Source organism: Lepisma saccharinum, chromosome 1 (assembly GCF_977018435.1).
Source record: "Lepisma saccharinum chromosome 1, izLepSacc3.1, whole genome shotgun sequence".
Classification (NCBI taxonomy): Eukaryota; Metazoa; Arthropoda; class Insecta; order Zygentoma; family Lepismatidae; genus Lepisma; species Lepisma saccharinum.
In genome coordinates this window covers 105,338,231-105,366,104 of record NC_139229.1, presented here as the reverse complement: position 1 = coordinate 105,366,104, position 27,874 = coordinate 105,338,231, and the positions used below count along the sequence as shown (strand labels likewise).

Here is a 27,874-nt window from a genome sequence, read left to right as displayed (position 1 = left end):
AAGGATGCAACATGTACAGTTTGTTACCTTCGACGAACGTGGAGATTCTCTGTTGATTGGGTACGCTGTTGATTTCGATGGCTTGCAAGGTGAACAATTTGGCGAATTTAGTGTCGACGCCGAGCAGATTACTGTGAACTTGTCCTAGTTTATTTTCGATGGGCAACAAATGCTCTACTATGGTATCCGTTACGGTAGAAAATGACGGTTTGATTTTCACTTCCACGTTCAACTGCTTGTAGTTTTCGTTGAGTTCTTGCAACTTGGCACCGAAAGAGGCCAGCGTCGATTCCTGCGTGGATTCCAGCACTCCAACTTGATCTCTGATGTTGACGACGATGTTCTGAAGGTTCTCGACTTGATTCAATTTCGAACTTTTCTCGGTAAGATCGTTCACGATGCTTCGCATCTCTGTAAACTGCGTGTGAAGGTCGGCGACGCTCTGCGAAGTGGGCAGCGGCGACACCAGCGAACTGATTTCGTCTCGAATCTGTTCCACGTTCGCCGTTTCCGTTTCCAGTCGTTTCAGCATTCCTGATATGTTCCTTTTCAAAGCGTGTAATTCTTTGGAGGTGGGGAGATTGGCCACCCTACTCTCGAGATCGCTCAACGAACTTTTGACGTCGCTCGAATCGGATAATGCCGTCACCGCCGTTTTCAATTTTTCCAAATCTTCGCTCGAAGGCACGCTCGTCCGTAACGATTCCAAGTCACCCTGTATGTTGTCCAGTACGTGATGAAAATGAGCGAGATTCGTTTCGACGTTCAAATTTTCTAAATATTCGATCTTCTGCTGAACCGTGCTCAACGTGTCTTGTATGCTCGTCAACGCTCTTGCTTCAGCGTGAATATTTTTAATTTCTTCGTTGATCAATTCCAGAGACGCCTGAAGCGTAGCGATGGTGGTTTGAATGTGTTCAAAATCTCGATAAGCCTCCAATTGAATTTTTATGTTCGCGACGCTTTTACCGATGACCTGCAGTTCGTCCGACGATGGTAGGTTTGTCATTGTATCTTCCAAAGTCTGCAACTTGGATTTAATTTCTTCCAACGTGCTGGTGAAATCTTCTTGCAATTTGGAAACGACGACATGCAAGCGTTCTACATATATATCGTTCACGACGGTTTGAAGTTCAGAGAAATTCTTTTCGATTGCGGAAGTTCGTTCTTCGATTTCGAGTTTCAATTTTTCCAAATCTTCATTTTTCGATTGAAATTGCTGTAATTTGGCCAAATCATTTTGAAGCGAATCCACGCTCAACTGTATATTTTGAACGTTGTCGTAAGAAGGTACGTCGACATAATTTTTTATCAGCGTCTTCAGTTCGGAATCGATTTTCAGAATGGGGTCGAGACATTGCGTTTGGAGCGTAGCGATCTCCGACTCTAAACTTTTGTTTAAGGTCTCCTGCAAAGCGATCAAATCGCTCCTCAACTTTTTAATTCGGACATCGAGCATGAGAATCTCTTCTGCGTGGTCCACACGCTTGGTGTGGCCGAAAATGTCGTTAGGCATTTTGTTAACGGTTATTTATAATAGGATAGACGATTCGTAATTCTACGAAGAGAGGAACGAGTTTGTCGTAATCTCCGAGGAGTTCCACGTAAAGACAATCTCCTGCAGACACATCGTACGCCATGTTAGAAAGTACCTTGTCGTGCTTCATTCGAAAAATGTTCTTGCCGGTAGAAATTTTGATTTCGCCTACGTTTTCCGGGTTCACGGTGATCCGAAGTTTCCCGTCGATCGGAATTTCGTAGAAATGTAAATTGTTATTGAAGACGTAAAACATTTTACCAACGTCCTCGTCCAATTTCGTCCAAATACTGTTGAGATGAACAATCAGTAGACCATTGAGTTTAGTTAACATGGAAGGTAGAAATTCATGATCTGTCGTCGTGCGGTGTACAATTTCCATATTGGTTTGTTTTCGGAAACCAAAAAGATTCATGCTGGTTATTTAAGAAAAAATTGAGATCGTATCTAATATAAATAACACCACAAATTAGTAACTTCATCTATGGTAGATCGTTTATGCTTGGGTCTAATATAAATAACACCACAAATAGTAACTTCATCTATGGTAGATCATTTATGCTTGGGGGTCTAATATAAATAACACCACAAAAAAATGTGAAATTTTTAGTAACTTCATCTTTTTTTTTCTTAGCAAAAAAAAAATGGAGAAGAAGCAAGCGAAACGTGCATGTGCCGACTGTGGGAAATATATATCCATTTCTAACTTGAGTAGACATCGGAAGAATGTGCATGGGGAAGGATCAAGTAAGAGAAAGCTCGATGTTGACGATCAAGCGCCACGAAAGAAGCAGAAGAGTGCCGGCGAAAGTATTAGAAATATTTTAACCGAGGAGACTTTCCGATCTGAAGAAACATCTGATCTAAACAACTTTTTTCGCTCGGTCAAAAGCAAGTTAATTTCATCTATCACCGAAGCTTTGTTGCAATGCTCGTTGAAAATCCACCTCATCGTTTCCGTCATTTACGAAAACGTGAAAAAAGAGCGAGAAACTTTCCATCATTACACTGGTGTAAAGAGCCTCCACGCCGCCGACGTCGATGAGGTGGATGCCATTTGCAACCAGATGTTTGACGCTTTGTTGAACAAGCACGAGACTTTCCAAAAACGTGGATCGGGTTGGACACTTTGCGGTTCGCCTCACACTTTAACTTTGAAGGTGGCACGATACAACCCGATGGGAGCATCCAGCTTCATCATTTTGCCTCCGGAAATAGCCAGTAAGAAAGCCATAATAAACGTTCAAAATGAGGATATGAGATGCTTTTTGTGGTGCATCATTGCCGATCATCACCCAGCCAATAATAACAAACATCGTTTATACCACTACAACAAGCCAGAATATCTCTCAGAATTTGAAAAACCTATGGCTGGCATTAATTACCCTGTAAATCTACGAGACATTAGTAAATTTGAAACACAGTACAAGACAGATAAAAACGAAAGTATAGCAGTACACATCTTCGGATTAGACAAAAAACAACACCATCTACGTTCTCAGACATAGCAACATTAAAAGTAATCGTGTCATCAGATTACTCCTGATCGAAGATGATGATAATTATCATTATTGTCTAATTCAGAATCTTCCAAAATTAACAAGAAGTCAAATTACCACAAATCACCATAAAATTCGAGTATGCGACAGATGCCTGAGTATATTCTACGGTCAAGGAAAAAAGAATGCTGATGAAGAACTCCAAGATCATCATGAAATGTGTAGTAAACATCCGGCTACGGCTATCAAAATGCCCTCTCGAGACATGACATTTTCCAACTACAAGGCATTACTCTGGCATCCCGTGGTGATATGCGCCGACTTTGAAAGTTTCCAACTCCCACTCGCCATATGCGAACCGAATCCCAGCGTATCGAGCACTACCGAAATTCTACATCACGAAGCCTGCGCTTTTGGATTGATGGTCAACAACACAGGCAATGTTATTTTACATCGTGGCAATGATGCTCCACAAAACTTCGTTCAAACCTTGAAACAGATTGCCATACAATTCGCTCCTCTACTAAGAGAAGACAAAGCAATGGAGCCTCTTACCCAGGAAGAGAAGGAAGCATACGACCTTGCCTCTCAGTGTGGTGTGTGCGAAAGTAACTTCACCCTCGAAAATGTCAAAGTTCGCCACCACAATCATCACACCGGAAAATATGTGGCCCCCCTGTGTAACAACTGTAATCTACAAATCAAAAAACCAAATTTTATTCCTGTATTCATTCACAATTTGGAGGGCTACGACGCCAAAATCTTCATAAAGGAGATGGGATGCGACGCTCAACCCATTAGCGTCATAGCTCGCACCAACGAGAAATTCATTTCATTCAGCAAGAAGGTCGACGTTGGAAATGGCAATCACGTAGAAATTCGCTTCTTGGACTCCTACAACTTTCTGTCTTCGAGTTTGGCGACACTTGCGTCTCAACTCACCGACGATGATTTGGTCGCCACCAGGAAATGTTTCGGCGACCAACATTTAGCACTGTTGAGACGCAAGGGTGTTTACCCCTACGAATACATGACGGATGCTTCCAAATTCTCAGAAACATCGTTACCACCGAGAGAAGCATTCTACACTCGTCTTAGCGACACCTGTTGCACCGAAGAGGACTACCATCATGCTCAGCTCGTCTGGTCTACATTCTCTTGTCAAACCATGGCCGACTATCACGATCTGTATTTGAAACTGGATGTTACGCTATTGAGCGACCGTTTTCATCTCCATCGCTCGAGAGGAATGGCAGCATATGGTTTGGACCCCGCTTTCAGCTACACCACACCGGGTTATTCTTGGCAGGCGATGTTAAAATCCACGAAGGTGAAGATAGAACTCATCAAAGACGTCAATCAACTTTTGTTTCTCGAAGAAGCAAAACGTGGTGGAATCGTCCAGTGTCCCCTTCGATACGTCAAGGCCAACAATCCATATGTTGCCGATTTCGATGCGGGGAAACCGACAAACTTCTTGGCATACTGGGACATGAACAACCTGTATGGTTATGCCATGTCCGAGCCTCTGCCCATCGGAGAATACGAATGGATGAGCGAGCAGAAACTTCAAGATTGTTTGGAGTGGAGCGAAGATCATGAAAATGGATGTTTCCTGAAAGTAGATTTGGAATATCCTGCATCGCTTCATCGAGAACACCATGGATTTGCGATGGCACCTGTGATGGAATCGGCTCCGGAGAAGAAGCTGATGCTCATCTTCAAGAGCAAAGAGAATTACGTGGTGCATTATCGTCTCCTACAATTCTACCTCCAGCATGGATTGGTTTTGAAGCGTGTGCACTCGGGATTGAAGTTTAGACAGACCAGGTGGCTAGCACCCTATATCGACGGCAACACTCAACGTCGAGCATCAGCTTCTTCTTCCGCAGACAAAGACCTATACAAATTGATGAACAACAGCATCTACGGCAAGAGCATGGAAGATGCGAGGAAAAGAAAAAATATCAACTTGGTCTCCGACCCGAAGAAAATAAACAAGCTCGTCGCTCAGCCCACGTACAAGAACTTCACGATACTGAGCGACACGTTGGTATTGATCGAACGTGCTCTCCGTCACATAACATTCGACAAACCAATCGCCGTAGGAGTCGCGATCCTCGAGTTGTCGAAGCTGGCCATGTACAAGTTTCACTACGACATCATGAAACCACGCTATGGAGAGGGGATCGAGGTGGCGTACACCGACACGGACAGCTTCGTGTACAACATCCACACCGATGATCTATACGAAGATCTCAAAAGCATGAGCCACCATTTCGACTTCTCGAACTATCCAAAAGATCACGCTCTCTTCGACAACAGCCAGAAAATGACGATCGGGAAGATGAAGGATGAAGTCAACGGCCGCATCATCACAGAGTTTGCGGGTCTTCGAGAGAAAATGTACGCCGTGAAAATCCAGGACGAGACCGAAATAAAGAAGGCAAAGGGGGTGGGGCGTTCGAGCACAAAGAAACTAACCGTAGAAGATTACAAGTCATGCTTGTTCGACAAAGAAATCAAACGCATGACCGAACATCGGATCACGAGCACCATCGACCAGTTGCATACATCCACGATCAACAAAGTGGCGCTTGATCCCCACGACACCAAATTGAGGCTACTGGACTGCAACATCCACACCCGAGAATGGGGATGCCATGACGAGGAAGAAATCTGCTCGCACCATTAGACTTTCGCATCAAAAAAGTACGTATTATTTCTTGCACCACTTTTTTTTTTAAAAAAAAACAATCATTCACACTAATTTTTGCATTCACACTCTTTTTTTTGTATTTTTCTATCATATTATGTACACTATTTGAGTATATTTTTTTATTTCTTTCAGATGCTGCACCCCTACGGAAACTTTTTTAGTTCTTACACATTCCATTCTTAACCAAAATTTTTTCTTCTCTTCAATCATAAAACACACACATTACACACGGAGGTCCTCTGTAGGGAGTCATGGGGGGGTTTAAAAAAAAAAGAACCCATGAAACTCTACAGAGGCATGGCTTTTTTGCCGTGGCCATTAGAACTGTGTTGGGCACCACGCACCCCTGGCGGGATATTTTCTTTTTTTTGGGGGCCAGGGATTTCCTTAACAAAAATAATTTTGATTATCACACACACACACACATCGTAGAAGATCACACCTGAGAGTTTTAAAAAAACACATCGTGGCAGATTACACTGAGAGCAGAAGCCTATATTAGCAGGTCGTAGTAGATTACACTAAGGGACCTTACAGTGAGAGGAGACAGCAGCCTTATAGGAAAGTCATTTCAAAAGTAGGTCAAAGGACGAGTTAGCATAAGAGCAAAAATTTGCAGGAGGTAAAAAATAGCTTAAAAAGTGATGCCAGAGCTTTTTCTGTCCATTTTTCTCTCATTGTAGGTTAGTTTAGTCCGTAAAACGTCGTAAAATAAAAAGTAGGTCAAAGGATGGGTCCAGAACGTACGGTTCCACCTACTAGTCGAAAACATTGAATCTTATATTTTCATTCACAGGACAGTAGAAAAGAGCACAACCTCTCAAAAAGAACATTTACCTGGCGATTTCCTGAATAAGTGATTTTTCAAAATGTTGAAGCTGAATCGAAATAGGTCGTTTATATTTGACGCTTCTAGTAGACATTCAAATTTATGTGCACTTAAATTACTCATATCGCTGTTTTACTTCCTTTTTTTTTACATCCTATGAGATAATTGCAAGGCTTTGTACTGCTCTACTGACATCGCTCAAAACGACGAATGATAGTGTGAGTATGGAGGTGAATAATTTAGATAAACGTCGCGTGTCTTTCAACTTGTCTGTGCTGCTTTTTGCCAACATTTAAATACACTGCTAATTAAGCAATACGAAAAGCAGTGGCGAAATCCCCACGAAGTTGATTAATGATTCTTTTTTTTTTCCTTTTTTGCTTTTGAATGCAGATCATTTCTGTCGAGAGTCAAGTCCATCGATTGTGTCTTCTTATCCATTTTGTTAAGGAGTCTTGTTTAAATGCTATTGTCATGTCAAAACCTTCCTTGAAGACAAGCCCGTAGCCAGAATTTTATTTCGGGGGGTGGGCTGCTTGAAGAATAACCTTGATTGAAGTATGAATAATGCATTCTAGAACTCGGTGGTCACAATGATTGATACGGTAATTAGTTTTATTAGAGGAATAACTTCGATACATGAAACTGAGTTGGAGAATTTTTTAATTATGTGAATGGAAGTTTTATGAATTTCTACATTTGATCTTTAGTTTGGTTTATGTAGTTACCTGAGAAGGAAAAGGTTAGGTACGTGCGATTGTAGTTTTGGTTGATATTTTACAGATTGTTCATTTTCCATATTGTTATCAAGTATCATCACAGAATGATATACGTGTATATCGTGTCATTCTACAAAATGATGGGGATCAGAACCAGTCACTTTCACAATTAATCAATGGGTGATGTAACTTATTCATCCTTCATCCTCGATGATGAGATCATTCGTCATTAACATGACGAGTTAACGCTTGGCATGCGAGAGGCACAACTAAAACTAAACCCTTAACAAGCAAAACTAACAACTAGAAATGACATTGGTCACTCATTGGGTTTTATGAACCTTTGAACCTGAATCATGGCTGGGTTAGTATAATTACCTGTCTATCTGAAGAATGAAGATAATTTCGAAGAATAAAATAAACTAAGTCCTCTGTAGGTAGGGTTGCCCACGAGACGAGACTTTGGCCTGTCTTGTCTCGTGGAAATGCTGTCTCGTCTGGAAAATATTCGTTTGTCTCGGGACACATGATCAAGCTCGTCTCGTCTCGAATTTTTAAAAGCCTGTCCCGTCTCGTCCCGTGGGCAACACTATCTGTAGGCTTCGTTGCAGGTTGACCAGCGCCTCGCCTCACTCTTCCTTAACTCCTATTCTCTAAGCTCTTCTCTCTCCTGAATCCAAATCAAAAGTCAGTCCCTTCTCAGTCTGCCTCACCTCTATATTCCCCAGGCCCCATGACCTTCCTCCATGCCGAATCGTGATTTTAACTGCCACTATGCAAACCGCTGACTCCATAGGCTGATGGAACTTCCTTTATCCTGAATACCTCAAGAGGTTTGCATAGCACAACACTATGCATTATTTACATACCACAGAGGTTGAGACAACTGAGATAAAAAAGTGAATGCCCTGGTCAACATGAAGCATCAGGGAGTCTTTAAATAAAATATAATCTTATGGATTGATACGATATTTGGATAATGCATCTGGGGAAAATTAATAAAATTTGTCTTTTTTTTGCAACAATTTATGAATTTAAAAAATGAAATGTCAACTTTCGTCATCATCTTTCATGGTGTCGAGTCTCTGTCTTGTAGCGTATACAATTTCAATTAGCATATTCAATATCTTGCGATTCCAAGTAGCATGACCAAAAAATCTGGATTATGGATATGTGGATTTCATATTTATTATTTGATTTGAAAACAATGGATAATCCAGATGTCGAGATGTTTCATGCATGTTCTGAACGTATCTAGTTATGCCAGATTCTCTAAATTAAAATTTATAATCAATACTTCACCTATAATATCAATAATTCCTCGTACAACTGCCATGTGACGTCTTCTTTTGGCAAGAGTAAAATATACTTTAACCGTAGAGAAGCTTCCGATATCAGTAAAATTGTACCTGGACAAAGAAAGAACAAAATATGCGATACTAGAATTTTATAACATTATAATGAGCTTAGCTGTAAAGTTATATTCACGTTTGGATGGAGGATATCAAATAAAATGAAATACTGTTTCCCTCTCTATTACGCACACACTCGCGCACACTGTGAAATAGTTCCATATATATTGAAATATATGCCAGTTCGACGTAGAAAGGATCTGTTTATTTCAACAGCAATGAATATGTTAACCAACTGGTCCCTATAAAAATATTTTCAATAAATATTTAATTTTCACAAATCAAGAGAGCTATTCAACAAGCTGTCACTCGATTCCATTGTTTCTTCCGTAGCGGGAACAGTCGCTCACTCACCAGTCACGGTTTTGGAGCAACCACTCCCATTCAAGAACAGTTTCCTATTCCTGCCTATTTACGTGGCAGGATAGTTAGCACAGCGCACTGCAAGGCCAGGTGTCCCGGGTTTGAATACCGGCCTGGGAACATTGTTCTTTGTGAGTGCCCCTTCATCAATTTCATCATATCATTACTCATCCTCATCCTCGCAATTAGCTAAAAGTGCAGAAAAGCGACGCTAAATAACAACGAATATATTCTAATCATGATATAAATCGACTGCACAATGAAAACTGTTTTGGTTCTGTAATGGTGTTTATACTTACGCTACAATTCTTATATGTTCTAAACTTTGCTGCGTACAACTTAGAGGACAGTCACAGGTCAACCCCTTGTCTTTGTTAATGATGGAGTTGACTGGTTCCAGGAGATCTGGAATAGCAGGAAAAGGAATACAATTAGTTATTATCAGCGAACGGATTTATATGTACAGTCACCGGCAATAACAATGGAACACCTAGATCCTGAAATATTCGCTTGCTTGCAAGGCGTTATGTGTGTTGTCTAACTCTACGGCGATAAGTAGATTTTCAAATTTTCAATGGCAACTTCTACCACCACGGTAGAGTTAGCCAACCCACATAATCCTTGAATGCAACCGAGAATTTTAGGATCCAGTTGTCCCATTGTTATTGCCGGTGACTGTACATACAATCTTCATATGATGTTAAAATCGATGTTATTTTGTATTATCTTGACTCCTAAAGATTTTATGGTGTGGCTGCTTGTATGAAATGTAGCCCTCAACATGAAGAAACATTTTATCCTTCAATGTAGCGACTGGAAATTATGGAGATTTGCTGTCGTGTTATTTTTATTGTTTGCTTTTACTGATTTTACCCAGCCTCGCACCCAAATCTAAGTTTGTATCGAGTCCACTTTATGCACAGATAGGTTAATCGGGGCTGAGCCTACAGTTAAAAGTGAGATCCGAGCCACCATGTATTTCCACCGGATATCGAACCCGGACCGCTTGATTACAAGTCGGCAGCATTACCACTACGCTATCGAGGGGTTGATTCCATTTTCCAAAGAAGCAATAGAATGCAGGTCTTATAGTACAATACACCCAGAAAACTCCGAAAATAAAATGTATGTAATTTAAACCCCAATCAACGTAGGAAATTTGGATATTTGGAACGAACATGTAAAATTTTATAAAAAATGTGAATTTACTCGAATATCTTATGGCCCACATGAGAATTATGTTACCATAGTCTGCTGAATATTATTTAAAATGAGCGTGCGATAAGTATAATAGTGTTTGATATAAAAAACTGTTTTTAATTTCAATATTTGAATATATTGCCACTTTTTTTTAAATATATTGGCAATTCGCAGTGACAATTTAAACGATGAATTACATGAAAACAGGAGGCACAAATACGATAAAACGTCTAACGCTTACTCAAAACTTTTTACTTTGTAATTTGTGTTCCACAACAGAAGTTATGGTTCTGTAATTATTAAATGTGATACAATACCATTCTTGGGGTGTAAGGAGTGACCCTTTCTGAAGATCCCAAATTGTCAACCTTCCTCACTGCCAGCATGATTCTCTGTGGGGCTCGTGTTGGTGCCGTCCCTATGTTTGTGATTGTACTTCATCCATCTCATGATACACGGTGGAGGCACAAGTGATTCGGATCCCACTTTAAACTGTAGGTCCAGTCCCAATTAGCCTTACTGTGCATAAAGTGGACTTAAAACACTAACTCATTAATCTCATCTTATCACGATTCATCCTCATCTTCGCTCGCGATTAACCAAAAGTGGAACAAAAGCGAATAGAAGTAAACTAAACTAAACGAAACAATACCATTCTTACCAGTGGCGTAGCGTTATAGTACGCCCGTACGCCCGGCGTTCCCAGATTTAAAATTTTAAAAATACGTAAATGCTGTAAATATAAAGTAATTCTTCACTAATTTCATATATGTCTGACCTTCATGGCATTATAATAGCTATTTCTCGCGATCCGCTTCCAACGCTCCACTAACAACACTCGTTCTAGCATTTTTTTTCAATGCCTTTCCTGGCCGGACGCCGAGCAGGTTCGGCGTACAGGACCCTATATTCCTTGCTGTCTATCTGAAGGGAAAGCTTGGATCTCTACAGCACGCGCCCAAATGCTCTCTCTTACGCCAGCGTATGGAGCAGAGGGCTACGTGATTGGTTCACGTGACCCTTCCTACCTTCTGAAGCAGACGACAGCGGTAGAATTCCTACCCGGTTCTTCGCGCTAGTGCCACTCGTGCTATGTGTTGCTACAATACGCAATATTGACTGACGTAACTTTACCAAACTGAAATATAGCACTTCTTAATGGCCACTGCATTGTATAATTTATCGCACGAACAGCGATGTGCATTAAAAACTAAAAGGTCAACACAGTTTTTGTCAAATAAGTTGGTGAAGTCCTCGTGGTGGAAGTTCAGCCTGTGGCTGCTCTACCACTTAATAAAAAAAAAATAGTTTTGCGGGTTATTATGTTTTCGTTATTATGTAACTGCTTAATATTGTGTCAATGGAAATGTTTAGCATTCATTTGAAAACTCTTAACATCGAATGGTCTCTGGACAAAATTATTTTAAAATGTTTATCAACATTCTCAAGACGAAATAAACAGTGGTCTGAATTACTAATCGGCACTGTTACGTTAGTAGAGTGTACGATAGTTGGATCATCCGCCCACCTCCTTGTCAGAGTGTTTTGCACAGCGCGCCAAGACGACAGAGGCCCCTGATTCGGATCTCGGGGTGAGCACGGGTGTTCTTAGTGAGTGTCCCTTCATCAATATCATCATCACTTATATTCATATTCGCGATTAACCAAAAGTGGCAGAAAAGCGAAGTAAAATAAACCAAATCAATCATTAGTTGGATCATTCACAACAATGACGTCTACTGTTGTCCAGAGGCTTGCGATTCAGGTAGGTTTTATAATGATTTGTGTCATGCCGAAAGGTATAAAACACCAGAGTTCAAAACATTTGTTGCATAGTGAGGCATCTAATGTTCTAGCTAAAAACTGCATGGATGATGATGCTTTACTGCAAACCCAGCTGACTTCAGGCAAATAAACAACACCTGTGGCGACTAATTCCACAAGTAAATTATTAACCAAAAAAGGACCGACCTTTCCTTCGGACTTGGCGTTCCCACCCGAAATGCCCATGCTACGCCACTGATTCTTACACTGAAAACGGAAAGGAACAAAATTTCTACAGTCATTACCCACTCATAATTTTTGGGGTATATTACATTTCCTTATAACGTCTTGTGACGGTCCTGTGGATCCTCACAATATAATTAATTATATGTTTATTGAAATTATTAATTTCATATTATAAAAATCACTTTATATTAACGTTTAAAATATGTACGAGGCGCATCCAGAAAGTAAGTTTCCCTATTTTTTTTTAAAAAAACAACAACACAGTTTCAGGAAACCATTTATTGGCAACAGGTACAGCAAAGGTTCAGCTATTTTTCAACATAGCAACCACCAGAATTGAGACACTTGTCGTATCGTGGTATCAACTTTTGGATCCCACTGTCGTAGAACTCTGCCGCCTGTGAATGAAACCAGCGTGTGACAGACGTCTTCAGCTCTTCGTCGTTGCCAAAACGCTCACCGGAGGACAGGAATTTCTTGAGGTGCAAGAAAACGTGAAAATCGCTGGGAGCCAGATCAGGACTGTAAGGTGGATGATCAAACAACTCCCAGCCAAATTCCGTCAAAACAGCTGCTGTGCGCCGAACCGTATGTGGACGAGTATTGTCATGGAGGAGCACAACACCTGCAGTAAGCATGCCACGCCTCTTGTTTTGAATGGCACGTCGCAATTTCCTTAGTGTTTCACAGTAATGGTCAGCGTTCACCGTTTCACCTCTGGGAAGGAAGTCAATGAGCAAAATGCCCTTCCTGTCCCAAAACACGGTGCACATCACTTTCTGTACCGACAGCGTCTGTTTGAATTTCTTCTTGACCGGAGATCCACTATGCCGCCAATGCATTGACTGCTGCTTGGTTTCCGGGGTGAAGTGCGAAATCCACGTTGCAGGAATGTGGTGCTGCTCCTGAACGTTTCATTTTGCGTTCGGGTGTCAGGTTTTTCGGCACCCACCTGGCACACAATTTTTTGAACAGCAAGCGCTGCGTGACAATCTCATGCAACACGCATCGCGATATCTGCGGAAAAAGGCTACTCAACTCCGTAATCGTGAAGCGACGGTTCTCTACGATGCGGTGCCGCACCAGCTCAACTAGATCATCAGTGATGAGGGACGGACGCCCACTGCGCTCGTCATCATGGACACTTTGACGACCTTCCGAAAACTGCCGACACTAGCGACGCACCATCTGCTTACTCATAATGTTCGGCCCATAGACCTCACAGAGCTGACGATGAATGTCAATTGGCGCAATGCTTTGTGCATTCAGGAACTTTATCACCGACCGAACCTCGCATGCGGCGGGAGAAGGAATACGAGCTTCCATTTCGGACCACTGCTGCCTCGCTACTGGCATGCGGCGGGAGAAGGAATACGAGCTTCTACTTCGGACCACTGCTGCCTCGCTACTGGCGCCGCGCGGGATCTGTCCACCTGGCATATGATTGATACGTCTTAGCTCTGCTGCGCATGCGCAATTTGCACGTCTCATTATGTTTACTTTCACGGGAAAAAATAGGGAAACTTACTCTCTGGATGTGCCTCGTATAATTATTACTTTGTACAACGTTAATTATGGTTTATGTTATTTATTGCACTATACGCTGTATAAACGAGATATTTGGAATTCTAACGTTGCTATAGCAACGAGGATCAATAGTCTTTATGTGGTAATGTGTGTGACAAAAAATGGAAATATAGGTAATAGTGAACTGCATATTGCTCAGTTATTTCACTAATAGAATAGACCCATAGAAGTTGTATCTTCACCTTCGCGTTTTAGTTTCAAATATTTATGAACGAAATGTAATCGTACAAATGATTGACTTGTGAACGTCACAGTATAATTGGTGGCCAGTAAGGGGGACGTTATCAGCACGATCTTGAGTGATGTGTTTTGCGTAAGTGTTAACTTACACCATTGTTCTCGTGAATCTAGTTTGTACATAAATTTATATTATGTACGCATCAAGTAATCCTTATAATCTGAGATCCAAAACAAGTCTTACAGCTAGATCTATCAATTGTGGTGATGAACCTGATGAATCACAAAATAAGAATGGTGCCATGAATATGGTGAAGTGCTGCAAAGATCCCGACAAGGAAAGGTTGGTAGCTTGTGAAAATTGTGGCCATTGGTATCATTTACAATGTTTGGGTTTGTCCGATAAGCATTGGGAGTTATACCAGTTAAATGAAAATTATTTCTGTACAGATTGTGATCCATCTTATGATCCGTTCAGTATTGAAGCTTTCGTGCAATGGAAAAGAAGTCAAGAAAATGTTGAAGAAATTGACATTCGTCCTTCTGTGTTGGCAGAGACGTCAACGGGACAAAGTAATGTTCCTTTTCAAATGTTTGATCTGCTGGCAGAGTTATGAAAAATCAGCGAGTCACAACAGATGGAATATACAAAAATTAGGGAAACTCAAGATTCTATGAGGCAAACTCAAGATTCTATGAGGCAAACTCAAGATTCTATGAGGCAAACTCAAGAGTCTCAACAGCTTGAGTTTACAAAAATGAGGCAAACTCAAGATTCTATGAGGCAAACTCAGGAGTCTCATCAGCTTGAGTTTACAAAAATGACGCAAACTCAAGATTCTATGAGGCAAAGTCAGGAGTCTCAACAGCTTGAGTTTACAAAAATGAGGCAAACTCAAGAGTCTCATCAGCTTGAGTTTACAAAAATCAGGGAATCTCAACAGGAAATTCAAAATTCACAGCAACTACTCAAGCTTGACTTCCACGAATTGAGTACATCGTTACGAAAGGAATTAGCTGAAGTTGCCGAGTCCTGCAAATTAGCAACACGTTCATTACATCAGGAAATGGAAAGAGAAGTGCAAGGACTAACAGAGAAAATCGAGGAAGTCAACACTACCTGTACAGAGAATTCTGATAAACTTGCTGGATTGAATGATCAGTTTACAGAATGGCAGAACAATGTTTCAGGGTTGTCTCGGCAAGTTCAAAGACTTGAAGCCATTGTGAGCAAGGACGAAATAACTAAGCGCGTGGAAGCATGTGAGGAAAATATTACTAAGTTAACATCTAATATTTCGACTAATGTTGAATCAAGTAATCCTGTACAAGTTTACAGTTCTCATGTTTTTGGGTCATGTGGTGTCTGGTTCCGAGATTAAGGTTGATCATGATAAAGACTCAGCTATTCTGCAGTTTCCTGTTCCTCAAAACAAAAAGTCACTTCGCAAATTTTTAGAACTGGCAAATTGGAGGAATCGTTTTATACAGGGATTTTCAGATATCGGTAGTCCATTATATAATCTTTTACGCAAGAATGTGCCATTTTATTGGACACCTCAGTGTCAAGAAGCTTTCTTGTTATTAAAGAATGGTCTAATTTCAGCACCAGCATTAAGTCAACCCGACTTTGAGTTGAGGTTTTGTGTTTCTGTTGATGCAAGCTAGAAAGGATTGGGTTGTGTACTTTGGCAAGTTGATAATGATGAAATTCGTGTCATACAATATGGCAGTCGTGCTCTTAGAGGAGCAGAGATTACATATAGTACACACGAATTGGAATGTTTAGCTATATTATTTGCTCTGGATAAATTTGCTATATATCTTAAAGGAACTGATTTCAACTTATATTCAGATCATAAGTCGTTGTCTTGGCTTGCACAACACTTAATTCTCGTCTTACGAGATGGGCTCTCAAACTGCAGTGTTTTGATTTCACGTTATAACATGTCCCAGGAGTTTCGAATAATATTGCTGATACGTTGAGCAGATTTCCGCCTTGTACTACTTATTCTGCACTTGATGATAAATTATATATCAATCAAGTAATTTTGGAAGATTCACAAGATGATACTTCTTCTATTTGGTTAAAAGCTCAACGAGCAGATGAAAAATGCAATAATATAATTTCTCACCTGGAAGATAGTACAACTGATAAAGACTTTTCGAAGTATCTTCTTCACAACAAAATTCTTTTTTATAAACCCAATTCAGATGAAATTTGTAAACTTTAGTGCCACGTGAGCCTATACCTTTGTTATTGCACAAAATGCATGATTTAAATGGACATTTTGGTTATCAGAAGGTTTTAGCTGCTTGTAGAAGGGCATATTTTTGGCCGTACATGAGAAAATCAATTAGAAATTACCTGAAAGATTGCTTAGAATGTGCACGAACAAAGATTGTAGGTCGGCCGTTGCGGAGAGATGAATATCACGTCGTTTCTCACCAACCTCACGATTTCCTCTCTATTGATTTAATCGGAAAATTACCAAGATCACGGATCACGTACATATGAATATCTCCTCACAATTGTAGACGTTATGTCGAAGTTTGTTATGATTTATCCGTTAAAACAAGCGACTGCCAGGGAAATTATCAATCGTTTTGAAGAACAATATTTTAAACATTACCCTGTATGTAATGTATTATTATCAGATTGTGGAAGCCAATTTACATCAAATGAGTGGAAAGCCTACATGGATTCAAGGAAAATTAAGCATATTACTACCACTACATACAATCCGAAATTTAATCCTATTGAGAGGTACAATAAGGATATTGTTAGGTTACTGCGATTATTCTGCAATGATAATCACACCAGTTGGTATCCAAAAATAAATTCCATTATTCAGTTATTAAATCATTCATGCTCTTCAGTTACCGGATTATCTCCTAGTGAACTTTTCTTACATGAAGATATGAAGGACTCAATCTTTGAAGAAATAGGCTGGCCAGAACAAATTAAATCTTTGCTATGGAAACGCAAATTGTTTTTAGCAGAAATCAGGACTAGACAATCTAGAAGAAGTAGGAAGATTAAGACTGCATTGAACTCGATCAAACTTCAAACAGGAGATTTGGTTATGATAAAAAATAGGCAAGTTAGTTCTAAAATTAACAGCCAGATTCAGAAATTGTTCAACTTGTATATTGGGCCATTCCTTGTCAAGGAAATTAAGGACAATAATGCAATTCTTTACACAATGAACCAGCAATATTATGACAAGGTGAACTTTTCAAATCTTCGAGTGTTTAACTGTTCGGAAGAAAAGAGGAATCAACTCTTGTCTGAAAATTAAATTTATGAGAGTAGATACTGGAAAAATGGAACCATTCTGTTTATTATTTTGTACAATTGAATGTTCTATTATGGTCTGATTTGTTATTACCTGTTAGGCACAAATCTGTTTATGTGCACGTTGTTGTCGAATGTCAGATAATATTGTGCATTTGTAACTTTGTTTTAGTTATGTTGATAAACATCAGACTGATTTTTAAATGAAAACTCTTCCTCGCTGTTTCGTAGTTTTCATTTTCCCGGAGGAGGGGAATGTTGTGACGGTTCTGTGGATCCTCACAATATAATTAATTATATGTTTATTGAAATTATTAATTTCATATTATAAAAATCACTTTATATTAACGTTTAAAAAAATGTATAATTATTACTTTGTACAACGTTAATTATGTTTTATGTTATTTATTGCACTATACGCTGTATAAACGAGATATTTGGAATTCTAACGTTGCTATAGCAACGAGAATCAATAGTCATTATGTGGTAATGTGTGTGACAAAAAAATGGAAATATAGGTAATAGTTAACTTCATATTGCTCAGTTATTTCACTAATATAATAGACACATAGAAGTTGTATCTTCACCTTCGCGTTTTAGTTTCAAATATTTATGAACGAAATGTAATCGTACAAATGATTGACTTGTGAACGTCACAGTCTGCACCAAAACATGTGGAAATATCAACTTCCTACATTGTCGTTAAATTTACCTGCAATTCGGCGGCTTTACCCCACATTGAGTAGTCCTATTACACGTTTTCCTTCCTAAATTTGCGTATCCATAAGTAATTTTAGCATTGCACATCAAACAAGAAACTGATATAAATAGTTTTACCTCTATTATCTTCCAGGCAATTTTCACCTTCTTCACTACAGAGTACTTGATTTCCTGAAAAATAAAATTTATTTGGAATAAATGAATGTTCATTTATAGATAACTATGAGAATGTGTGTGGTATTAGTAATAGTACCACAAATTCAGAAGCGGCTTCACCTAAGGGGCACAGCCGCATGTGTTCTTCCGATTAAAGAACCTCGCGCACTGAGACATGGGGAAACACGAAAAAATCCGGCACTTCTGTCGTCAGGTTCTATTGAAGTCAAATGGTGTAACGCTTATTACAGGGGAACGTGCGGAACTGAAGTACGGAATTTCAGGCTAAAAGTCTGCAGGTTATCTCGAGGGTTATCGCCTACTGAGACGCCGGAAGTGAAACTGTTCCGTTCTGTTGCCGCGATTCCGGCGTCTCAGTGCGCATCAAGCTTAAGACAATCTAATTAAAAGAATTTCGTACGATACGAAACAATTTACAACCAACGCAACATTTTTTCTTTACTTGAAAATAGGTTGCAAACGAGGACATTTAGGGCACAAAACCTTTGAGTTCTAGTATTCCGGGAAGCCGATAGAGTATACATCTTGCACTATCATAAAAAAGTGCGTTGTCAACGAATATTTAGAGGCCAACACCCTGTGATGAGAGAGGTTAATTTTGTGTAGAGGATCCCACTTTAAACTGTAGGTCCAGTCCTGATTAGCCTTACTGTGCATAAATTGGACTTAAAACACTAACTCAACAACTATTTTGTGTAGAATTGAGCGTGCTTTAGTCTGAGTAAGTACGCACGAACAAAGGGTGTTAACGAGACACATACAGTGGTCCAAGGAGGCCCGCACAGAAAAATGGTTGTAAAGAACACCATTCCAACACCAAAATATGGTGTGGACCTCCTAGAAGATGAGGAAAAGAAATATGCCGGGTATATATTGATCTTGTTGACATCTGAAACTTGTATTATTGTTTATAAACTGTGATTGCCACTGCTGCATTCCCTCAGGACTGGAATTGTCGTGCATGCGTTGTAATAGACCTAATGTTTATTTGTGCATCATGAGTAGATGAATGTATAGGAATTCCCGAGAAAACATTTTGGTACCAGTTTCATAGATCGCAGATACATTAACATCGCATATTTTGTGTTTCGCATGGTTCGTACTTACCAAGTGTGTATTGCGGAATATTGTTCAAGGTGCCATTATGCTTTTTAAACGAAAAAAAAAGCAATTTTTCACATTCTGAGTGCTTTTTTTTATTCCTTTCTTCGCTTCCGGAACACACAATATGGCGGGCACATCTTGACTCACGTGGTGGATATGCAGTGTTTCAACCTTCTTCACCAAAAAATACCTACTGTCGTGTTCATCATCGGTGGAAATTATACATTATGCACGGGTAGCTGACGGATAGCCCCACGAACCATACACGTATAGCCCCACAAACCATTCACGGATAGCCCCACAAACCATTCACGGATAGCCCCACGAACCATTCACGGATTCAAGCATAGTAAAAAAAAAAGGGGGTGAAACACTGACAGGAACTTACGTCATCAAACGTACGCAGCATCCGGTTGTCGTAGGGCAAACAAATCAAAGCAATGGCAATTGTGCGTCGGTGAGATATTTCTCTTGAAAAATACATGCTTTCCTGGTCAAATATATTCCACGATGAAAGAAAATACCTCGACAAACGTTGTGAACCTTGGAAAAACTCATTTCCGTAAGTAGTTTCTTGTGTAAAATTGAAGAAATGTGTCTCCGATGTATGAAACTGTTACACAACATTTTTGATAAGAGCCACCGCAAAATTATCTTCAACGGTTGAATCGACACCAGATAAGTAGTTTTCGAAATTTCCTCCTCTTTCGAAAAAGTCCTATGATGGAGGGAGGGGAGAGAGAGAAAGAGAGAGAGAGAGAGAGAGAGAGAGAGAGAGAGAGGAGAATGAGAAACAAGACAGAGAGAGGGAGGGATGGAAATAAAGAAAAGATGGAGAGATAAAAGAAAAGGAAATATTTCTCTCTCTCTCTCTCTTTCTTCCAAATTCTGAAAAAATACATCTGGTTAGAATTCCGTCTAGAACATTCACGTGAATCTTCGTGTGGTTTGCTTACGCTGTTATCTATCTAGATATTCGCAATAGTTTCGTGGCTATAATATCTAGACAACAGCAAAATCAAATCACGAGCAGAGTCACATGAATTATCTGGAAGGAATTCTAAGCCGATGCACTTTTCCAAAATTTGGAATATCATCGCGGTTTCTCGAAAGGCGAGGAAGTCTCGAAAACTCCTTTGTTGGCGTCGGCCAAAGTCTTAAAGCTTGTCGCGCACCGAGACGGAAAAAAATCCGTCAACAGAACCTCTGTTGTCTGCTTCTATTGAAATCAAGTGGTGTACGTGCGGAACCGAAGCACGGAATTTTCGGCTAGAAGTCTGCAGTTTATCTTGAGGGTTATGGTGCACTGAGACGCCGGAAGCGAAACTTTTCCGTTCTGTTCCGTTCTCAGTGCGCGAGGTTCTTAAAACGTCGTATTCATGATGAAAGTGGAAAAGTTTTCTCCTCGCCCTTACCTTGGCCGTCGCCTATCATTGCATCTGTGCAGTTGCAAACTTCCATTTTCCTCTGCACACGACACTGAGCCACGCAAGCGGTGTAGCTGTCGTATTTGTAAGCCCATATTCCTTCGTTTTCATCAGGAAATCTACAACGTCTGGAACTGACGGGAATACTGCGCACATTCTCCTCCGCGACTTCATTCACAACCAGGAAATCTGCCTCGAACGTTGCATATGGCTGCTCTTCCTGCAAGCTCTCCAAAACAGAGCCTGTACCCAAGGGGACATCATCTCCACCATGAGATATTAGCTGGAAGTAAAGTTCAGGGTCGTATTTATGGCAGTCTTATTAAAATGAGACATTTTAAAACATAAATATAACTGTACTAATTTACTCTAACTTGACTATGTGCCAGCTAGATACATTCTTTTCTCTGTTGCGACTTACTTAAATTTAATCAGTGAATCAACTAATGATTTCGGGACCCCGCCGGAAAGAACTTTACGGGCCCCTCATTCTTAACCTTTAAACGGATCTAGGACATTTTGGTGTCTGGGCTTAGCATATTTAGTATTTAACTTATGTACTACAATAGTCTCTAAAGAAATCAAAGTTCAATGCAGCTAAATGGGGCAAGGTGTAGTCCACGTTTGGTGCTTCTCAGAACTTCATCATTGTGTGGACTCGGACCCTGCACTGCTTCAGAGAGCATTGTCAGTACACGTTATCATTTTCTGACCTTTTCAAAAATCCATCATGAATTAGTTTCTTCCTACCATGAGAGCTATTCACTAACAAAGAAGCCATTGCCTATGTGATGAGGTAGACATTCAGCATATAGAGTCATTGAAAGTAAATCAGGGGTCAGAGATAAAAGGGTGTGCAATAGAGAAAAATGCTAGAAGAATGTCTAGAACCAAAATGCCCACGCATCGAAATTTCTGGCCCCAAGATGTCCGGCACAAAAATGTCCGACTTCTCTTTATACCTCCAAGCTTGTATGCACAAAGATATGACCCAGGTTGGCCCAGAGGATCCATATTTCTTTAATATTATTTAAAACTCAAAATTTCTTTAATTGATGTAAATTAAATTTTATTAACAATAAAGGTAGGAAACTTTTTTTTTTTTTGTAATTTGAAATTAACGATGCTAATTTCAAGGGAGGGCGGTTGACGGACCGGTTCGAGCCCGTCCGACGCCCACGGCACCTACCCCTTCCCTTCCTGCACCTAAAATTTCAGTATCTATTATTTTCTTTCCACACTCCCTGAACACACATTCTCCTTGTGAGGTTCATTGACGAAGCAGCTTTATGTTCATTGAAATATTTATTTGTATCGAATTTCTTTTGAAATGGTGTTTATTTCGAACGCATTCTTAGCTCTATTGACCTCAACTTCCATTATATCACACCGTTTTATTACTTTCGATTTTGGGACATTGCACGTACTTAACGAGAAAAAAGCGAACAGAAACCAATGTATGTACACATACAGGCACGTTTCCAGAGATAGGCTTAGGGAGCTCCTTAGGGAGCTCGTAAGTGTGTGTGTGTGTGTGGGGGGGGTGTATGTGTGTGTGTGTGTTTGTATAGGATATAAGCAAACACACACATGTCCTACTCACCTTTACAGGAAGACCAGTCCACATAAAAGAGTATGCAAGTGTTATATCATGACTTTCATTAATATGAAAAAGAGGCAAATGTGAAGATCTGAAAGAAAATTACAAAACTTGTCACAAACATATGTAATGGAATGTCGTCATAATATAACTTATATATGTAAGTCATTAAAACCAGATAAACATAGAGCCCTACATGAAGGATATGTGAGGAAATCTTACATTAGTTGTGTTTACTTGGGTTGAGTAATCGTTAGTAGACAGCTGACTTATCGAAGATTAATAGGGTTCAGGGTGCGAAATCTCCGCAGGTTGGTTGGGGGATAGGAGAAGACAGACAGACAGACAGACACACACACACCAATGTTTGTTAATGTCTGACCAAGAGTTTTCAAATGTGATTCTAGTCTTATATTACAGTGAAGCAAGACGACTATGGATTTGAAAAGCTATAATTCTTCTTCTTATATTTTATTCTTAGAAATAAAATTTTTAAGTTATGGAACACTGTGAAGAAGTGTAAAACATCTAAATGTATGTAATAATTCATTGTGTATTATTAAATTAAATTCATTGCCTCCCCGATGGTATAATGGTAACGCCGTCGCCAGGATAAAATTTTCACCCCTCCAGATTTCTACTCTGCCTCCCATACTTTCCACCTTCCTCCAGTTTTAATGACGAAAAATTATAAGCTTATTTAGTGAATACTTTAAGTGTTTCTGCTAAATAACACGTTTATTGTAGGTATGTGCTTATTTAATACCTATACATACAATGACATCAAAATAACAGTAATCTCTTAGCTTAAATTGCTACATGATTGTGTAATATTCTTATTGCAGCAGTAACTTGAATTAATTATTGTCTATCCAACTCCTTTTATAACAAATAGCCACACTTACGTAATCAGAAATAAGGTTCTGGCTCCATTCAAAGGAGACTGTCCAGTTTGAGGCCCCCGAGGGCGGCATGCAGGCAGTCGGCAGGAGCCGCCTGCAGGTGTCGCTTTGTAATCAAGAGCTACAGGTTTCGATACCCAGTTGGTTGCGCTTTAAAAGTGTAGATGCAATGCCGCGGTAGCTAAGTCGTTAGTGCGTCTGATTACCATGCGAGAGACCCGGGTTCGATCCCCCGCGGGGGAGAACCGGGATTTTTTCCACCTGTTCAAGCGGCTCCGGCGCCCACCCAGTGTCGTATAAAATGGGTACAGTCAACGACAAAGAAAATGGTAGGCGAATTGTTCACCACTATTTTAATTACTTTTTTTATTCTACATCCTGTGTTGATTTAAGGAATGAAACTATGTTGGTTCGAAGCAGGCATTGTTCTCTGCTTATTGACGTCATTACTTCAATTTATTGTAATCACATTGTGTAATATAGACCGAATGAAAGTGGTGGTGAACAATTCGCCTACTGTTTCTTTCGCCGTTGGGTGTACCTGGAGTAAACTGTGGGGGGTAAAGGCCGCCAGGTGCGTGGTGCTGATCACATCACCTCACCTTCGGCCGTGATCAAGAAAGTGTGGGGCCCTGACCCACACCACCTATACGCCTTCATGGCGTGGTGCATAGCACACTTTACCACTTTACTTTACTTTTTACTTTCAGATCCAGTCCCGATTAGCGAATAAAGTGGACTTAACAATTCATATATACATATTCAGGAGAGAATGACAAGGCGTAAGGCATTCTAAATAATACTTTTACAGGACTACCCAAACTGATTTATAATAAACCTATCTTTATTTTACTTAGGTACATCTTCATTTTGACCTGGCTCTTAACACACTGATTTTCCAAAACAGCGGATTTGCACAAGTAGTCTGATTTAACGTGTGATCCGGTTGACTTAAGAAGTTGAATTGAGAGACAAAAGTTGTCTTTAGGGGTCGAAAATCCGAAAAAGTGTATTCAATTTTGATTCGATGTGATCAAAGGCAGTATCTCGTATGTACTGTACATACATTAATTTGAGCACTACAGACCGGAAATACAATGAGACTAATATGAATGACTGATACTGTACTTGCCTTGCTTGCCTGGAGTTGAAAGAGAAACAGTCTGGGATGTCAGACGGCAAAGGCTGGAACGCCTCGCAGCAGTCCACAGGAACAGTATTAACTGAACAGTCTTCGAAAATAACATCACAGGATCTAGAAAATTACAATTGAAATTAACATTAACTAGTTAAGCACTTTTGTGGACTTTTGAATTTAAAAAAAAACTATGGAAGAGACCACGGGATACTCTGTGGTTAATATTTTTTGTAGCTATAATTCAGGTAATTTTTGTCATTGTTGCTCTTATAGTATCGAAATAATTGAGTATCACCACATATGGGTATTTTATTAAGCGCAGCATATTAATGCTCCAAAAACATGCGATTATGGAAGCTTGTGGGCGTGTGTGTGTGTATTTAATGTGAAATATTGATACTCACATTATTGAGTGCATGATATATTATATATATTTCACTGATCATGAAGAAGGGGCTACGGTACCAATCTCATTCTGGTGATCTCTTGCCCATGATACAAAATAATTGAACAAAGTGAACTTTGTCTCAATATTATAACAACGTAATCTTAATTACCTGTTTCCCCGTTCTTTGAAACATACTGTCGTTGCTGGGAGAATTGTGGAGTTCCAGGATACAAAATCTGTTTCAGTTTCGTAACCAACTGAACTATAGTAGTAAGTCTCCCAAAGAGTCATTGATGCAATGGTAGCATAAGCTAGTAGCGTCGTCCATACGAGCAGCCAAAATATCCTGCACAGGAAAATATGTTAGTTTTTGACGCTGGTGTAGCTACTAATGTTTTACTTACACATACCTAAACTAAATTAAGATTTAACAATTATCTAGAAACTGTCATTAAAACATTCTAATTACTAGTAATTTATTGACGTTTAATTTGATAATAATTTTCAACCTTTTATTTGTTTCATATCATGATATCATAGCAATACACAACTGCTTACAAATATGTATCCCATATATTCATTGTTTCATTGGTGACTAGCTCTACCTAATTTTTAAATTGTCTCTCATTGTTATTGTTATTCTGTACTTTTGACATCAATTTCATCCTCCACCACTAGCGTACGCGGAGGAGCTGACAGGGCTACAACTCCTTCAGAAATTTTGAGAAAATCAAAATTTTCAAATGAGAGCAGTGAAGAACTTCGAAGCTCCCTTAAAATGACCTCCGATTACGACTTTTGTCCTTAAACAACTTTTAAAACTAAGGTTAAAAATGGTAATTACGAAATATTTATTTGTGGCCGCGGTGGCTCAGTCGGTAACGCTTCTGTCTACCATGCTATAGGTCCCGGGTTCGAACCCCGACCGGTTCAAATCCGGGAACTTTTCTAACTATGGCGCCCACCCAGCGTCGAATAACATGGGTACCTGGGGGAAACCCTGGGGTGTAAAGGCGGTCAGGGGCGTGATGCTGATCACATCACCCCCACTCACGACCGGGTCAAGAAATTGTGGGGCGTTACCCCCACACCCCCTATTCGCCTTCATGGCGTGGTGCTATCCACAGGGGAGAACTTTACCTTTTTTTTTTCATTGTGTATCCCGCCTACTAGAACGTAGTAATGTAAATATCCACCTTTACAATTCCACCGAAAAAATCCTGCTTATCTACGTTAGTGTCCTTCACGTCGCTAAGAATCCAAGATATAGAAAAGTAATGTGAAATAACCAAACTAGAAATGGAAATGAATTTTATCGAGTACATCGGCTTCAAATACAAATAATATGAAGAAATTTTCCTGTCTGTCAATTCTTTGCACCAAATGGTAATACATACCTCTGCGGAGGACTTAAAGTTGATCGGAAGATGTATTTAATGCCATGTAGAGTTGAGTTATCTGCATATTCTCTCAGTAGTGAATATATAGATTTAAACAACGAACCACCGGGAAACCTAGAAATTTAAAAGCACATGCACTTAGTTCTACGAATTCAAGTTCGGAAGAAACCTACTGTCAAAATAGAGGATGTCCAATTGTAATATAATTAAGCCTTGTTTCCATATTAAAACCAATAAGTTGCTGACCAAGGCAGTTTATTAAGATAAAAACACTTAACACGTAACGTTTCGACCCTGTATCAGGGTCTTCCTCAGACGAAGAACTAAACTTCTTAAGAACTAAACTTAGTTCTTCGTCTGAGGAAGACCCTGATACAGGGTCGAAACGTTACGTGTTAAGTGTTTTTATCTTAATAAACTGCCTTGGTCAGCAACTTATTGGTTTTAAAATAGAGGAGATTAAAATTTGATTCTTTGGCTTATCAATAAACTATTTCAGATATATCATGTATTCAGGACAGAGAAACTTTACCTATTTATGTATACGTTATATAAGAGTTCGTATGAATGAATGAATTAAAATTAATGGGCTTGTGGCACATATGGTGGCAATTTTGCACCTGCACGCGAAAATGGGAAAGATTTTCTTACCTAAATTCCTTACCTAGATTTTAAGAAATGAAGTAAAATTTCCCTGGGAAAAGTTAAACGTGTAAGGTTGTAAAGGGACCTGCACAATACACACACATAAAATTTCGTATAAAGCTAGCGGAATGTGTTCATTCTATATAATTATTTTAATTTTAAAAAAAATATTATTATTATTCCTGAGACATTTGGTTCGGACCCCCCCGAAACATATTTCTAGATCCGTGCCTGATTGACCGATATCTTTCAGATTCTGTCCAATGTTTATTTGCTGTATGGGTTACAGTTTGTGACGTAAATAGAAATCAAATACGTCACTATCTTTCGTGAAGATATGACATAAGAATATAATCACTTACCCGAGTAATGTACTTCTTGGTGGATTCGTCGACCATTTAACTAAAGGCGAGTATACATGTTCAAGTTTTCCATGTATATTGTAACGTTTTATCCACGCTTTTCTTCGTCCATGTCTTTGCGCTGAAAGTATAAACATCTCGAGTGCTTTGGCAGCTGAAATCTCATTGTATTTTATGTTCCTCTGATGATAAGAGCTGCCATTCTTTAATGCTGCTTTCTTAACTTCATATTTTCCAAACATGAAAACTGGTTGTATTACAAAGAAATACAAGATTTCAATCATTGAGGTGATGCTTCCGCCAAACAGCAACACAGCCGTACCACCGAACGTCACTGAAATACGAGTACATAGGTACATATCAAATCACAGGTAGGAGTTATTCATAGCTAGGACTTGGAAGTTGACCTAAACATTCTTAATAAAGTGACATTTGACAGGTAGGGTGGAGTTTGTGTTAAGGTTTCTGAACCCAATATGGCGTACCTAAGGTTTGCGATTTCCTCTAATGGTGTACAAAGTCAGAAAGATAAAACTAATCACAAAATTCAAAAGAAGGATAATTTCTGGACGTTTACTGAAAATTATAATCAGTTCCAAATTATAACAAATTGCACGGAAGTTTGTTAAAAAGTAACGATTAAACTATATTGAGTACATAT

The 27,874-nt window shown here is 39.5% G+C and overlaps 1 protein-coding gene across 1 annotated transcript in view; it reads right to left on the bottom strand.

The window, feature by feature from the left end:
* Positions 1-27,874, bottom strand: part of LOC145984922 (uncharacterized) — an 87,937-nt gene that overhangs the window by 18,911 nt on the left and 41,152 nt on the right. The window contains exons 7-13 of the mRNA XM_083118323.1: positions 24,976-25,152; positions 24,413-24,535; positions 22,382-22,469; positions 20,767-21,061; positions 18,188-18,241; positions 9,378-9,483; positions 8,606-8,712 (exon numbers count right to left, since the gene is read on the bottom strand). Of these exons, the coding sequence (XP_082974449.1) occupies positions 8,606-8,712; positions 9,378-9,483; positions 18,188-18,241; positions 20,767-21,061; positions 22,382-22,469; positions 24,413-24,535; positions 24,976-25,152 (950 nt within the window). The remainder of the gene's footprint in view (positions 1-8,605; positions 8,713-9,377; positions 9,484-18,187; positions 18,242-20,766; positions 21,062-22,381; positions 22,470-24,412; positions 24,536-24,975; positions 25,153-27,874) is intronic.